Source organism: Oncorhynchus gorbuscha, linkage group LG03 (assembly GCF_021184085.1).
Source record: "Oncorhynchus gorbuscha isolate QuinsamMale2020 ecotype Even-year linkage group LG03, OgorEven_v1.0, whole genome shotgun sequence".
Lineage (NCBI taxonomy): Eukaryota > Metazoa > Chordata > Actinopteri > Salmoniformes > Salmonidae > Oncorhynchus > Oncorhynchus gorbuscha.
Window position 1 is genome coordinate 70,889,953 of NC_060175.1, and position 16,921 is coordinate 70,906,873.

Sequence of the window (16,921 nt, forward strand, 5' to 3'; positions counted from 1 at the left end):
GAAGGAGACACATTCTGTCTCCTAGAGATGAACGCAGAACAACAGCAAAGGACCTTGTGAAGATGTTGGAGAAAACAGGTACAAAAGTATCTATTTCCACAGTAAAACGACATATGTCAACATAACCTCAGCGGCCGCTCAGCAAGGAAGATGCTCCAAAACTCCATAAAAAAAGCCAGACTACGGTTTTCAACTGCACATGGGGACAAAAATCATACAATTTGGAGAAATGTCTTCTGCTCTGATGAAACAAAAATAGAACTGTTTGGCCATAATGACCATCTTTATGTTTGGAGGAAAAAGGGGGAGGTTTGCAAGCTGAAGAACACCATCCCAAACGTGAAGCACGGGGGTGGCAGCATCATGTTGTGGGGGTGCTTTGCTGCAGGAGGGACTGGTGCACTTCACAAAATAGATGGCATCATGAGGAGGAACATTATGTGGATATACTGAAGCAACATCTCAAGATATCAGTCAGGAAGTCAAAGTTTGGTTGCAAATGAGTCTTCCAAATAGAAAATTACCCCAAGCATACTTCCAAAGTTGTGGCAAAATGGCTTAAGGACAACAAAGTCAAGGTATTGGAGTGGCCATCACAAAGCCCTGACTTCAATCCTATAGAAAATATGTGGGCAGAAATGAAAAGGCGTGTGTGAGCAAGGAGGCCTACAAAACTGACTCCGTTACACCAGATCTGTCAGGAGGAATGGGCCAAAATTCACCCAACTTATTGTGGGAAGCTTGTGGAAGGCTACCTGAAATGTTTGACCCAAGATAAACAATTTAAAGGCAATGTTACTAAATCCTAATTGAGTGTATGTAAACTTCTGACCCACTGGGAATGTGATGAAAGAAATAAAAGCTGAAATAAATAATTGTCTCTATTTTTCAAACATTTCACATTCTTAAAATAAAGTGGTGATCCTATTTGACCTAAGACAGGGAATTTTTACCTGGATTAAATTGCAGGAATTGTGGAAAAACTGAGTTTAAATGTATTTGGCTAAAGTGTATGTAAACTTCTGACTTCAACTGTAGTTTTTGATAAATGCCTCATGAGCTTAAACTGTCAAACCCCATCAGAACACAAACAATAAACAATAAACATAAACAATGTAAAGCCTCAAAACATGCTTGAATCTATCATTTTTATATATTGGATAGTCAGTTCTTGCATCCTTAGCTATGAATATGAATTTGAGAGTGGTTACATTTCTCCAGCCCAATCCCTCAGCTTTTAACCAAGAAGCGGGTGTTTCAACAAAAGGCTGCTGCTTTAACGTAACTTATGTGAAGTGAAGATAAGTCCATGGGTGCTGATAGGTAGATAAACAATTGACCAGGATAGTGTTACCCTGCTTTGCCGTTTCTATGGCATGCCGAGCAGATTGTTTTCACTGTGTCTATGGTCTCTCTCTTCTCTCTCCTGTGTGTGTGTGTGTGTTTAATTGTTAATGAAGGCGCGCGCACGCGCACAGGGCTCGTCGCCTGGGTACCGTGAAAGGGGGAGGGTAGCTCATTAAGAAGACCCTCCCTCCTGGGCCGAACGGCACACACTCAGACCATGGCAACTGACCACACCATGGAGACGTGCCATGGCAACAGGATTGTTATGTTGTTACAGTATGTAAATTGGACTGGGTTATTTACCAGTAACTCAGTCATCAAACACCTGTAAGCCTAAACCATGTTTCATTCTCTATCATTCAGGGGACACTTATTACAGAGATGTGACTTGGTAACCTATAACGGTCACCTTTAAATAGTTTGTGTTTTATGGAAAATGTAACATCTGTCAGTGTCAGTCGGTGCAGTTTAAGATGAGGGAGAGTAATACATATGATGAGCATGGTCTTATTTCCATTACTGCACATTGGATAACCGTCATTCATATTCCATCCATCCAGCTCAATGTAACATCGACAGGTTTAGGCTACTACATGGTACTCAACATTTCCCTATACCCACCATGAGGTTGCTACAACCTAGCCTATGAATGAAAGCTTGCAACATAGGTGCACAGGTTGAGACAAATTTGAGTAATCAAGGTGACAGACAGTGACATATTCAATATCTACCACCTTGCACACTCTTGCCTGCATCTAGCTGATCTAGGGTGTAATAGTCCAACAGTTGCAAACGAGAGTTTCTACTGGAAAAATACAGATATGTTTATCCCTGTTTCGTTCAAGAAACGTTTTTTCCAACAGAATCGGCGGAATGAATCACACGCAAACACAGTTCACTTTCATAGCAGCCACATACAAACAGCATGAGCCCTTTGGTCGTTGAATAATTCCTTCTCACATCTACGCGCTCTCTTCCTCTCACCTGTTCCCTTTGCTTGTAGACTTCAGTGTACAACACATCCGATGTCTGTGACCAGGGAAAAAAACTTTCCAAGCCAAATCTTCATATCATTACCGCTAACCACTACACACAGCCTACATCGTTGTCAACATAATTCTGTTAGCTAGACAGCAAGCAGTTTAGCAGTTCAACTGGCGGGCCCTGATGGCAATAAATGAATAAAACCAAAATATTACCTTGACTTGGAAGAGTTTCAGTGTTGGATAGCCATAGCCAGCTAGCTAACATTACTTCCCCCTCTGTTTGAACCGAGTGTTTGTGTAGGCTAAACTAGCTAACTTTATTCGGTAGCTAAATAAAATAAATATAACATATAGCTAGCTCTCTCCCCCTCTCTCTCTCTCTCGCTTCTCCTTAATTTTTATAGAAATCTATTGGTTCAAAACTGTTAAACTATTGTCCTTCACTCTCGTTGTGTCAACTACACCACATGTTATGCACTGCAGTGCTAGCTAGCTATATCTTATGCTTTCAGTACTAGATTAATTATCTGATCCTACACCATGGTACCACTATACAGAGTGCTGTTGAGGCTACTGTAGCGCTTTGGTGACACGCGAATATACAGTACGAGTCAAACGTTTGGACACCTACTCATTCAAGGGTTTTCCTTTATTTGTACTATTTTCTACACTGTAGAATAATAGTTCAAAACTATGAAATAACACATATGGAATCATGCAGTAACCAAAAAAGTGTTAAACAAATCCAAATATATTATACATTTTAGATTCTTCAAAGTAGCCACCCTTTGCCTTGATGACAGCTTGCACACTCTTGGCATTCTCTCAACCAGCTTCATGAGAAATGATTTTCCAACGGTCTTGATGGAGTTCCCACATATCCTGAGCACTTGTTGGCTGATTTTTCTTCACTCTGCGGTCCAACTCATCCCAGACCATCTCAATTGGGTTGAGGTCGGGTGATTGTGGAGGCCAGGTCATCTGATGCAGCACTTCATCACTCTCCTTCTTGGTCAAATAGCCACACACAGCCTGAAGGTGTGTTGGGTCATTGTCCTGTTGAAAAACAAATGATAGTCCCACTAAGTGCAAACCAGATGGGATGGCATATCGCTGCAAAATGCTGTGGTATCCATGCTGGTTAAGTGTGCCTTGAATTCTAAATAAATCACAGACCGTGTCACCAGCAAAGCACCATCACACCTCCTCCTTCATGCTTCACGGTGGGAACCACACGTACGGAGATCATCCATTCACCTAATCTCTGTCTCACAAAGACACAGCGGTTGGAACCAAAAATAACAAATTTGGACTCATCAGAACATTGGACAGATTTACACCAGTCTAATATCCATTGCCCGTGTTTCTTGGCCCAAGCAAGTCTCCTCTTCTTATTGGTGTCCTTTGGTAGTGGTTTCTTTGCAGCAATTCGACCATGAAGGCCTGATTCACGCAGTCTCCTTTGAACAGTTGATGTTGAGATGTGTCTGTTACTTGAACTCTGTGAAGCCTTTACTTGGGCTGCAATCTGAGGTGCAGTTAACACTAATGAATTCATAATCTGCACCAGAGGTAATAAAAAATAAAGTACATTACAATGATATATTTTAGTTTATGGGGACTGAATGCTAAGTTAGCTACCAAGCTTGCTAGGACAGACCGGATACAACTTCAATTAGCACTGAGGGTTGAAGTGAGAGGTGTCAAAGCCTTTGAGCCCAACAAGTGGCAGGAGTCTCTCACAGCCTACCCAACCAAAACCCCAGAGGCATTTGAAGCCCCCTCCCGCTGTTCAGAGACCATCCACTGGCATTTTCTACAAGAAATCTACCTCCAGCAATAAAAGCTTCTCTCAAGTGGGTGTGACACCTACTCCCGTTGCCTACTTCACTGCTGCTTGGACTCCACCTTTCCCATCTGCCCTGGCCTGTCTCCCCCTGTCTGGTACAGGTACCCCCACCACACTCCCCCCTCTCTCCCAAGCTTTGGCTCACCTCCAGCACACACACACTGTTGGGGTGAGTGACTCTGAACTTACAATGGCTAGCCCCAAGTCGTAATATATATTTATTTTTTCTCATGCATTTTGCAATTTCCTATTTGAAATTTCTTGCACAATTGTCATAAATCAACAATGCAGAGCTCTCCCTGTCCTCTGCCGTGCCTTGATTGTATTACTGCTGATCTTATCTGGAAATGTGCATGTACATCCTGGCCCATCTACTTTTGCTAGCCCCAATTCTGACTTGTGCTCTGATATCTGCTTCACTGATTTCTGCTCTCGTAAAAGCCAGGGTTTTCTGCACGTTAACACTAGAAGCTTATTACCTCAAATGGATCAATTGAAAGTGTGGGTTCACAGCTCCAATCCAGATGTGTTGGTCATTACTGAGATGTGGTTAAGGAAGAGTGTTTTGAATACTGATGTTAACCTTTCTGATTTTAACTTTAATGAGCAGGCATTCATTCATGAACTGGCCTCTGTAAAATGGTATAGAATCAGCTTGATCCCCTCTGATGATGCTTGGACCTTGTTTTTTAAATATTTTCAGTGGTATTGTTAACAAACACTCCCCCATAAAGAAAAAGAGAATTAAAAACAGGTTCAACCGTGATCTTGCAGTTACTCCACCTCAAAAATTGCATTTGGCGAAAGGCTCGGCACACGCATACTCAGGTTGACTGGCTCTCGTTTAGGCAAATGAGAAATAAGTGCACTCAGGCTATCCAAAAGCCAGTTAGTTCCTTTAAGGAGCAGTTCTCTCTCTGTGGGTCTAACCAAGAAGTTCTGGAAAAAGGTTAAAGACCAGGAGATTAAACCCTCCTCCTCCCAGCTGCCCATGTCCCTTAATGTTGATGATGTGGTTGTTACTGACAAGACGCGTATGGCTGAGCTCTTTAATCAACACTTCATTAAGTCAGGATTCCTATTTGACTCAGCCATGCCTCCTTACCCATCCAACATTTCATCATCTGCCACCCCTTCTAAGGTGACTAGCTACGATGCTCCTCCCTCTTTTCCCCCCAACCCGCTACAGTTTCTCCCTGCAGGCGGTCACTGAGTTCTAGGTGCTAAAGGAGCTCCTTAAACTTGACCCCCCAAAAATTATTTTCACCTAAAATGACATACCCAAATCTAAATGCCTGTAGCCCAGGACCTGGAGCAAGGATATGCATATTCTTGATACCATTTGAAAGGAAACACTTTGAAGTCTGTGGAAATGTGAAATGAATGTAGGAGAATATAACACATTAGATCTGGTAAAATATAATACAAAGAAAAAACATGTGTTTTCGGTTTACCGTTTTATCTGTGGATTAATTGTCAGAGTAGAGGACCTTGTGCATTTCAGGTCAAATAACAACCCAATGTTTATATCCCAACAGCAAGCTAGCTAGCTAAATTGTCATAAATGTTTAATGCTTTTCGACCTGTCCCCAAATTAATATAATTGGTTCAGAGTTTGTTTTGATAGTTTAACCTGCGTGTCCTGATCGTGTCTGGTGTGGGGGTACAAAATCAACATGCGCGCGAAGGCGCACACAGGTGCACGCGTGCGTCCGTTTTGGTCAGAATATCAGGTCTCTTTATGTAGTGTTGTCTCTCTTGTCGTGATGTGTGTTTTGTCCTATACTTTCCTCCTCCCACAGGAGGCCTTTTGCCTTTTGTAAATATGAATTTGTTCTTAACTGACTTGCCTAGTAAAATAAAGGTTAAATAAAAATAAAATAACTCTGCGTCTTCCTTTCTTGTGGCTGTCCTCATGAGAGCCAGTTTCATCATAGCGCTTGATGTTTCTTGAAATGTTCCATATTGACTGACCTTCAGGTCTTAAAGTATGATGGACTGTCATTTCTCTTTGCTTATTTGAGCTGTTCTTGCCATAATATGGACTTGGTCTTCTACCAAATAGGGTTATCTTCTGTATACCACCCCTACCTTGTCACGACACAACTGATTGGCTCAAACGCATTAACCTTTTTGGGATAGGGGGCAGCATTTTCACTTTTGGATGAATGACGTGCCCAGAGTGAACTGCCTCCTACTCTGTCCCAGATGCTAATATAGGCATATTATTATTAGTATTGGACAGAAAACACTCTGAAGTTTCTAAAACTGGTTGAATAATGTCTGTGAATATAACATAACTCATATGGCAGGCGAAAACCTGAGAAAAATCCAACCAGGAAGTGGGACATCTGAGTTTTGTAGTTTTTCAAAGCTTGGCCTACCGAGTACACATTGAGATATGGATGAGGTTGCACTTCCTAGGGCTTCCACTAGATGTCAATCGTCTTTTGAAACTTGAATGAGGATTCTACTATAAAGGAGGAGCTCCCAGAGACCTGTTTGAGTCAGTGGTCTGGCATAGTGCCTCAGTCTCATGACGTGCGCTCCCGACAGTGTTACCTCTCGTTCCAGTGCCTTTCTGAAGACAAAGGAATTCTCCGGTAGGAACATTATTGATGTTTTATGTTAAAAACGATTGATTCCATACATCGTTTGACATGTTTCTAAAGGACTGTAACGGATCTTTTCAAGTTTTAGTCTGGATGAAATGCTCGCGCCTCATGAAGATGGATTACTGGGCTGAACACGCTAACAACAAGTGGCTATTTGAACGTAAATGATGGAACTTTATGGAACAAATCAGTCATTTATTGTCGAACTGGGATTCCTGGGAGTGCCTTCTGATGAAGAACATCAAAGGTAAGCAAATATTTATGGTGTTGTTTCTAACTTTGCTGATTCCAAAATGACGGCTATTCCTCTGGCTGTTTTGGGTTCTGAGCGCCGTTCTCAGATTATGCTTTTTAAAATCTGACACAGCGGTTGCATTAACGAGAAGTCTATCTTTAATTCTGTGAATAACACTAGTATCTTTTATCAATGTTTATTATTAGTATTTCTGCAAAATCACCGGATGTTTTGGAATCAAAACATTACTGCACGTAAGGCGCCAATGTAAACTGAGATTTCTTTATATAAATATGCACATTATCGAACAAAACATACATGTATTGTTTAACATGATGTCCTATGAGTGTCATCTGATGAATATCATCAAAGGTTAGTGATTCATTTTATCTATATTTCTGCTTTTTGTGACTCCTATCTTTGGCTGGAAAAATGGCTGTGTGTTTTTCCGACTTGGCGGTGAGCTAACATAATCATATGTTGTGCTTTAGCTGTAAAGCATTTTTAAATCGGACACGATGGGTAGATTAACAAGATGTTTATCTTTCATTTGCTTTATTGGACTTGTTAATGTGTGAAAGTTACATATTTCATAAAAATATTTTTGAATTTCGTGCGCTGCCTTTTCAGCGGAATGTTGTCGAGGTATTACGCTAGCGAAACCGCCTGCGCTAGAAAGGTTAAGAAGGAAAGAAATTCCACAAATTAACTTTTAACAAGGCACACCTGTTAATTGAAATGCATTCCAGGTGACTACCTCATGAAGCTGGTTGAGAGAATGCCAAGAGTGTGCAAAGCTGTCATCAAGGCAAAGGGTGGCTTGTTTAACACTTTTTTGGTTACTACATGTATTCCATATGTGTTATTTCATAGTTTTGGGGACTTCACTATTATTCTACAATGTAGAAAATAGTAAAAAATAAATAAAAACCCTGGAATGAGTAGGTGTGTCCAAAATTTTGACTGGTATTGTATTTAGCGTAACTTTAATGTTTCACTATTTTTATGAAATTACTTAGGTAGACGGTCCTCCCCTTCCTCCTCTGAGGAGCCTCCACTGACATCTGTGGACCAAAAAAACTCCCATGTGTCATAGTCTGGCGTTGTGGTTATCCCCCAAGACTCTGGACCTATACTCCTGGCAACGTGGGTACGAATCCCATCTCAGCCCTTCCTCTTGGTTTCCCTCTGTATCGGTCTCTCCTCTACATTCCCATAAAAAAGGAAGAAAATATATTTAAATTGTTGTTGTTGTTTTATTTAAATCGGCCATGATATAAGCTTAGTAGTGGGAGGGAAGTTGTTTTGATCTATGGAGCCCACTCACAATGTGGCCAGAGTAATTAGTGGAATTAACGTTGGGCCCATCACTCTGCTCATCAAGAGGTGCCAATGGGGAGGGCCGGCTCGTAATGAGGATGCTCATTAGTACAATAACAATAGTGTGGACTGGAGAATCCCTCTTCTTGTCTGTCTTCGCGCTGGGAACAGGGAACGTTGTTACACTGACTGGCCAAGTGATTAGTGGTCGGCGCGACAGGGAAAATGGCGCCTCGACTCCCTGCACCTAAACACCTCACTCTGCTAGCCGCTTCACTATCCAGAAACGTCTTTTCAGTCCCCATTTTGAAACGTCTCAGTGGAGCAAGCAGTATTTGCAGGGGGTCATTGTTTCTATGTTGTAGCTACTGATTTCATAAACTGAGAATGCAACCACTAATACCCACAACCTGCTGCTTTTTAAGGGCCTGTCCACCCCTATTCTAGAGAGCAACTTCAAGCTAAGACAACTGCGGGCCCCATTATAAAATCAGCTTGTGGGCTGGATCTGGCCCACAGGCCACCAGTTTAAGACCTGTAAACAAGCAGATACAGGAGATGGACAGTAATAAACAGATCTGTACAGCCATTAAATCCTGCATACACAATTGCCTTTGTCAATAGAAGTCTCTGTGCGTTCTCTCTCCTAATGATTAAGGTTATGATATAGGGGAGGGTAAGCTGGTCCTATATTTTATCTGAACTGTATCTGAGTTTGCTCTTATGGGGGGCTAATAGTGGGGTCTGTTTGATCAGCTTGCTGCTCGTTAATTGAGATAAGACTGCTGAAGAGGGCTCAATCATGCAATCACACTAACTGAGTCCACATTGGCTCCTGGGTCCAGCCATCTTGTGGCATAATGAGTCTTGGATATTGCTGTCCTATGCTATTTCACGCTATAATATTAGCCACAAGGCTTTTAGAGGATTTCACTGATCACTGGACTGGTCATCAGGATAATGACAAGCTGGAAAGCCTGGCATTGATAGGCCACCCTCTGTGAGGACTTGGCCATCTGTCACCAGAATCCAGAGAGAACAAATGGGGCAACCATTTTTAGACTGGGGGCTCAATGGCATCAAATGGTTAGGTTGAGAGGTAATCGATCTCCTTAATTCCTGGATACTGCATTCTCTCAATGGACACAAAAGACGTAGTCTTTAAAAAGGCTCATTAATTAATGTGAAGGACTGCATGTACAAGTGACTTGATAGTGTGTGTGCGCGCGCATATATATCTCTACTCCAGGGATTCATTAACAAAGAAACAACAGTACTGTGGCCCTTGAGAAACCAGAGTCGTGACCTTCTGCTTTTCACCAGTAAAAGAAGAGAGAAGCTCACCTCATTCTCCACATGCCTCAGGTTGCTCTTCACCTTCAAGTAGATCTCGGCGTCTGAGTCCTCGGGGGGCTGGGGTGGCGGGTAGCCGGGGGTGGGGGTAGTTGGGAGGGGCAGTCAGGGGGAGGGGGTGGTGGAAAGGCTGGTGGGGGTGGGGGAGGCTGCTGAGTGGCAGCGTTGGTGGCGGGGTCCTTGCTGTTGGGGACTCCACCCCCTACGTCTGGGTTCAGCATGTCCATGTAGGTCTGCATGTCATTGATGGTCGACTCTGTTGGGCCTCCACCTGTGACAAGGACACGGTGGGTCAGTGGTGAGATTTCTGCCACAAAATGGCTGATGTGGCCATGGAAATAGAATTCATTGTACGGACATCCCCCATTCAAGTCGATGGGTGGATGATGGGATGACCGACAGTCCAATCTAGGAATTATATTTCAATGGACATACAGTGGCTTGCGAAAGTATTCACCCCCCTTGGCATTTTTCTTATTTTGCTGCCTTACAACCTGGAATTAAAATATATATATTTTTTTTTTGGGGGGTTGTATCATTTGATTTACACAACATGCCTACAACATTGAATATGCAAAATATTTTTTCTTGTTAAACAAACAAGAAATAAGACAAAAAAAAATGAAAACTTGAGCGTGCATATCTCAATACTTTGTAGAGCCACCTTTTAGAATAATTACAGCTGCAAGTCTCTTAGGGTGTGTCTCTATAAGCTTGGCACATCTAGCCACTGTGATGTTTGTCCATTCTTCAAGGCAAAACTGCTCTAGCTCCTTCAATTTGAATGGGTTTCGCTGGTGTACAGCAATCTTTAAGTCATACCACAGATTCTCAATTGGATTGAGGTCTGGGCTTTGACTAGGCCATTCCAAGACATTTAAATGTTTCCCCTTAAACCAGTCAAGTGTTGCTTTAGCAGTATGCTTAGGGTCATTGTCCTGCTGGAAGGTGAACCTCTGTCCCAGTCTCAAATCTCTGGAAGACTGAAACAGGTTTCCCTCGAGAATTTCCCTGTATTTAGTGTCATCCTTCCTTCAATTCTGACCAGTTTCCCCATCCCTGCTGATGAAGAATATCCCCACAGCATGATGCTGCCACCCCCATGGTTGGATGGTGGGATGTTGTTCTCGGGGTGATGAGAGGTGTTGAGTTTGCGCCAGACATAGCGTTTTCCTTGACGTCCAAAATGTTCAATTTTAGTCTCATCTGACCAGAGTACCTATTTCCATTTGTTTGGGGAGTCTCCCACATGCCTTTTGGTGAACACCAAACGTGTTTGCTTAGTTTTTTCTTTAAGCAATGGCTTTTTTCTGGCCACTCTTCCGTAAACCCAGCTCTGTGGAGTGTAGGGCTTAAAGTGGTCCTATGGACAGATACTCCAATCTCTGCTGTGGAGCTTTGCTGCTCCTTCAGGGTTATCTTTGGTCTCTTGTTGCCTCTCTGATTAATTCCCTCCTTGCCTGGTCCATGAGTTTTGGTGGGTGTCCCTCTCTTGGCAGGTTTGTTGTGGTGCCATACTCTTCCTATTTTTTAATACTGGATTTAAATGGTGCTCCGTGGGATTTTCAAAGTTTCAGATATTTTTTTATAACCCAAACCTGATCTGTACTTCTCCACAACTTTGTTCCTGACCTGTTTGGAGAGCTCCTTGTTCTTCATGGTGCCACTTGCTTGGTGGTGCCCCTTGCATTATGGTGTTGCAGACTCTAGGGCCTTTCAGAACAAGTGTATATATATACTGAGATCATGTGACAGATCATGTGACACTTCAATATAGTCCACCTGTGTGCAATCTAACTAATTATGTGACTTCTGAAGGTAATTGGTTGCACCAGATTTGATTTAAGGGCTTCATAGCAAAGGGGGTGAATACATATGCACGCAACACTTTTCCGGTTTTTATTTTTTAGAATATTTTGAAACAAGTCATTTTTTTCATTTCACTGCACCAATTTGGACTATTTTGTGTACGTCCATTACATGAAATCCAAATAAAAATCCATTTAAATTACAGGTTGTAATGCAACAAAATAGGAAAAACGCCAAGGGGGATGAATACTTTTTCAAGGCACTGTAGCAATACCCAGGCGGGGTATTACACAATATAGCTGGTGGATGATGCAAGTTTCATCTACATAATATGTCAAGTGCTTTAAGCACTTGGAAAAGTGATAAATAGTCCATTCTATTATTATGTTATGACACCCGTTTTTAAAACACTCAACTAATCAGTCTTCAGTCTGAACCGTCATTATTTAACAACTGGTGTGCAGGGGTAGAACAAAAGCCTGCACACCCAATAGCTCTCCGGGATTGCATTTGCAGACCCTTGTTCTGGAGAGTGTGCAGGGTTTTGGAATTTGGTTGATTCACAGACAGATTATTTATCCTATCTGCCACTAGAGGGTACTACTTGTATAAAGTGCTGCCGTGGCACCACACAAAAGAATGCAAACTGTTACATGGAATTTGTTCCAGTCAGATGAGCGGTTGAAGTTCCCACCATTGTTATGATAATAACGTGCAGGGTACATTACCCAAGCAAATATGTAATTTCATGTTTGGGACACACACACACACACGCACTCTAAAATCATACAAAGGGTGTATTCAATAGTGTATTCGGCACAACTGCAATAGCATGACAGACTTTTTCTTCCTGTGAAATCTGAACTATTATCTTTATCAAGGTTCAACTTCAGGAAGTTCATTTAAATAGTGTAAGTGTTCGTGTGTGCACGTGCATGCGTGTGTGTGCACGCATGTGTTTTGGCATGTTTAAGTGCCTCCATGTGTGACAAAGCGTGTGTTTGTGACTGACCAGCCGGGGCTCGCGACGATGGGGGCGAGCCGCTCCTTTTCCCTCCTGTGCTGGACTGACTGGAGTTGGCCGAGTCGTAATTGGACAGAGTGCTGGAGGGCGAGCCCATGTCGAAGTGGGCGGGTTGCTGGGCCTGCCCCGACCCCGCCGGGGGCATGGTGTTGTTGGGGGACGACAAACCTGAGTCAGGCTGCTTGTTGTACTCCAGGTCAGCCGATGGGTCTCTGGAAAGCACGCGGTGCTCCACACTCTGGAGAAAGACAACCACAATGAGGGGTTAACGAAATGGTCAACCAAGAACCTGGGGGAAAGCACCGCTAACCTAGCATGGGACTGAAAAGGAACATTTCCTGAAGAAAATGTGTGTGCTTGCTTGTCTTGAAGTAACTGGTGTTCAGTGAGGTCAAGTTCAATGTTTCAAATTTGTTATATATTGAAAATAATTACACAAAGCCTTATGGAAACACTGTACAATTGTTGTGCAAACATTTTCTGTGCAAATCTTCAATATCAGTATCAGTTGTATCACAACCAAACATTGTGTCAAATGTGTTTAACAACCAGAGTGTGTACAGGGTCTTTACCACTCCTTAACAGGCCCCAGGTCAGTAGTCAAAACAACACCACAACAAATTACAGATGATCATCTTCAGGTGCTGACTTCTAGCTGGCACGAGCCACACAATTTAGAATCTAATGCGGCTTGAGACTGCCACTTTAAAAGTCTCGACCGCACTGACTGTCCATAATCTGTCACCTCAACGCCAAGGTAATGTTGAGGTGACATTGAGTGACAATCAGTTAGGTACTACACTTCATTGAGGAGGTGTTGGAGGGCTGCAGGTGGATGTGCCTGCTGTGTTTGATGAGCTGTGCAATCAATCAACCCAGTGAAGCTTTACCCTGGTCCCAGATCTGTTGTTAAGCCAACTACTATGTTTGTCAATGTTTGACATGACAAGGAGTTGGCTATGCAGCACGCACATATCTTGGACTGCAGCCCCTATTGAAAAAGCTCAGTCAGAGTAGGAGTACCGATCCAAGATCAGTATTGGCATTTGTCTTATAATGAATATGATTACACGGACAAGGGTGTCACGACATCCGCCGAAGTGGGTCCCTCTCCTTGTTCGGGCGGCATTCGGCGGTCGACGTCACCGGTCTTCTAGCCATCGCCGATCCACCTTTCATTTTCCATTTGTTTTCTCTTGTCTTCCCACACAGCTTGTTTCAATTCCATCATTACATGTTGTGTATTTAACCCTCTGTTCCCCCCCATGTCCATGTCCTTGTACGGTATTGTTTATTGTAGTGCTTGTGGACGTTATGCTGGTGTGTCACGGGTATTGTTTACCCATTGATTTAGTGTTCTGTTTACGGTGGTTTTGCTAATTAAACTGCCCCGTTGTAAATCAGTTTTTGCTCTCCTGCGCCTGACTTCTCTGCCGCCAGTACGCACCCCCTACAAAGAGTGACATGATCCTAGATCATTATATATCTTACATTTAGAAAAGAGTATAAATAAAGAAAAACCTGGAATTAGTAGGTGTGCCAAAACTTTGGACTGTGTATATACAGTGCCAGTCAAAAGTTTGGACTCACCTACTCAAAGGTTTTCCTTTATTTTTTTACTATTTTCTACATTGTAGAATAATAGTGAAGACATCAAAACTATGAAATGACACATATGGAATCATGTAGTAACCAAAAAAAGTGTTAAACATATCCAAATATATTTGAGATTTGAGATTCTTTAAAGAAGCCTTCCTTTGCCTTGATGACAGCTTTGCACACTCTTGGTATTCTCTCAACCAGCTTCAACTAGAATTATTTTCCCAACAGCCTTGAAGGAGTTCCCACATATGCTGAGGACTTGTTGGCTGCTTTTCCTTCACTCTGCGGTCCAACTCATCCCAGACCATCTCAATTGGGTTGAGGTCGGGTGATTGTGGAGGCCAGGTCATCTGATACAGCACTCCATCAATCTCCTTCGTGGTCAAATAGCTCTTACACAGCCTGGAGGTGGGCATTGTCTCAGTTCACTGGTCACGATGGCAACACCCATCCGTAGCACGCGCTCCAGCAGGTGTATCTCACTGATCATCCCTAAAGCCAACACCTCATTTGGAGTTCTCTGCTGCCTGTGACTGATTTTGCTGAAGTTGGAGACTTTTATCTCCCTCAAACTGTCAAACATCTGCTATCTGAGCAGCTAACCGATTGCAGCTGTACATAGTCTATCGGCAAATAGCCCACCCATTTTTCCTACCTCATCCCCATACTGTTTTTATTTATTTACTTTTCTGCTCTTTTGCACACCAATCTCTACCTGTACATGACCATCTGATCATTTATTACTCCAGTGTTAATCTGCAAAATTGAATTCACATGCCTTTTGCACACAATTTGCTCCCCCTTTTTTCCTACTGTGTTATTGACAATTGTTTACTCCATGTGTAACTCTGTGTTGTCTGTTCACACTGCTATCTTTATCTTCACTCAGTTGCAAATGAGAACTTGTTCTCAAACCTATGGTTAAATAAAGGTGAAATAAAAAATAAATAAAAATACCCTCATAAAACTGACTATCTAATCCTTGACTTCGGCGGTGTCATTTACAAAATAGCCTCCGACACTCTACTAAGCTAATTGGATGCAGTCTATCACAGTGCCGTCAGTTTTGTCACCAAAGCCCCATACACAGATGAAGTCGGGAAGTTTACATACACCTTAGCCAAATACATTTAAAGTCAGATTCACAATTCCTGACATTTAATCCTATTAAAAATTACCTGTCTTGGGTCAGTTAGGATCACCACTTAATATTAAGAATGTGAAATGTCAGAATAATAGTAGAGATAATGATTTATTTCATCACATTAACCTACACTCAATTAGCATTTGGTAGCATTGCATTAAATTGTTTAACTTGGGCCAAACGTTTTGGGTAGCCTTCCACAAGCTTCCCACAATAAGTTGGGTGAATCTTGGCCCATTCCTCCTGACAAAGCTGGTGTAACTGAGTCAGATTTGTAGGCCTCCTTGCTCACACACGCATTTTCAGTTCTGCCCACAATTCTCTATGGGATTGAAGTCAGGGCTTTGTGATGGCCACTCCAATACCTTGACTTTGTTGTCCTTAAGCCATTTTGCCACAACTTTGGAAGTATGCTTGGGGTCATTGTCCATTTGGAAGACCCATTTGTGAACAAACTTTAACTTCCTAACTGATGTCTTGAGATGATGCTTCAATATTTCCACATAATTCTCCTCCTCATGATGCCATCTATTTTGTGAAATGCACCAGGCCCTCCTGCAGCAAAGCACCCCCACAACATGATGCTGCCACCCCCACAACATGATGCTGCCACCCCTATGCTTCATGGTTGGGATGGTGTTCTTTGGCTTGCAAGCCTCCCCCTTTTTCCTCCAAACATAAAGATGGTCATTATGGCCAAACAATTCTATTTTTGTTTCATCAGACCAGAGGACATTTCTCCAAAAAGTACATCTTTGTCCCCATGTGCAGTTTCAAACTGTAGTCTGGCCTTTTTATGGCGGTTTTGGAGCAGTGGCATCTTCCTTGCTGAGCGGCTTTCAGGTTATGTCAATATAGGACTCGTTTTGCTGTGGATATAGATACTTTTGTACCTGTTTCCTCCAGCAACTTCACAAGGTCCTTTGCTGTTGTTCCGGGATTGATTTGCACTTTTCGCACCAAAGTACGTTCATCTCTAGGAGACAGAACGCGTCTCCTTCCTGAGCGGTATGACAGCTGCGTGGTCCCATGGTGTTTATACTTGCGTACTATTGGTTGTACGTTCAGGCGTTTGGAAATTTCTCCCAAGGATGAACCAGACATGTGGAGGTCTACAATTTTTTTCTGAAGTCTTGGCTGATTTCTTTTGATTTTCCCATGATGTCAAGCAAAGAGGCACTGAGTTTGAAGGCAGGCCTTGAAATACATCCACAGGTACTCAAATTATGTCAATCACCCTATCATGACATCATTTTTCTGTAATTTTCCAAGCAGTTTAAATTCACAGTCAACTTAGTGTATGTAAACTTCTGACCTACTGGAATTGTGGTACAGTGAGTTATAAGTGAAATGATCTGCTGTAAACAATTGTTGGAAAAATTACTTGTGTCATTGTCGCGTCCTGACCATAGAAAGCCTTTATTTTCTATGGTGGAGTAGGTCAGGGCGTGACTGGGGGGTACTCTAGTTTATTATTTCTATGTGAAGTCTAGTTTTTGTATTTCTATGTTGGCCTGGTATGGTTCCCAATCAGAGGCAGCTGTCTATCGTTGTCTCTGATTGGGGATCATATTTAGGTAGCCTTTTCCCACCTGTTGTTTGTGGGATCTTGTTTTTGTATTGTTGCTTTTGAGCCC

The 16,921-nt window shown here is 42.5% G+C and overlaps 1 protein-coding gene across 1 annotated transcript in view; it reads right to left on the reverse strand.

Moving 5' to 3' along the window:
• Positions 1-16,921, reverse strand: part of espn (espin) — a 107,935-nt gene that overhangs the window by 57,975 nt on the left and 33,039 nt on the right. The window contains 4 exon segments of the mRNA XM_046343563.1: positions 8,756-8,780; positions 9,697-9,782; positions 9,785-9,976; positions 12,527-12,776. Of these exon segments, the coding sequence (XP_046199519.1) occupies positions 8,756-8,780; positions 9,697-9,782; positions 9,785-9,976; positions 12,527-12,776 (553 nt within the window).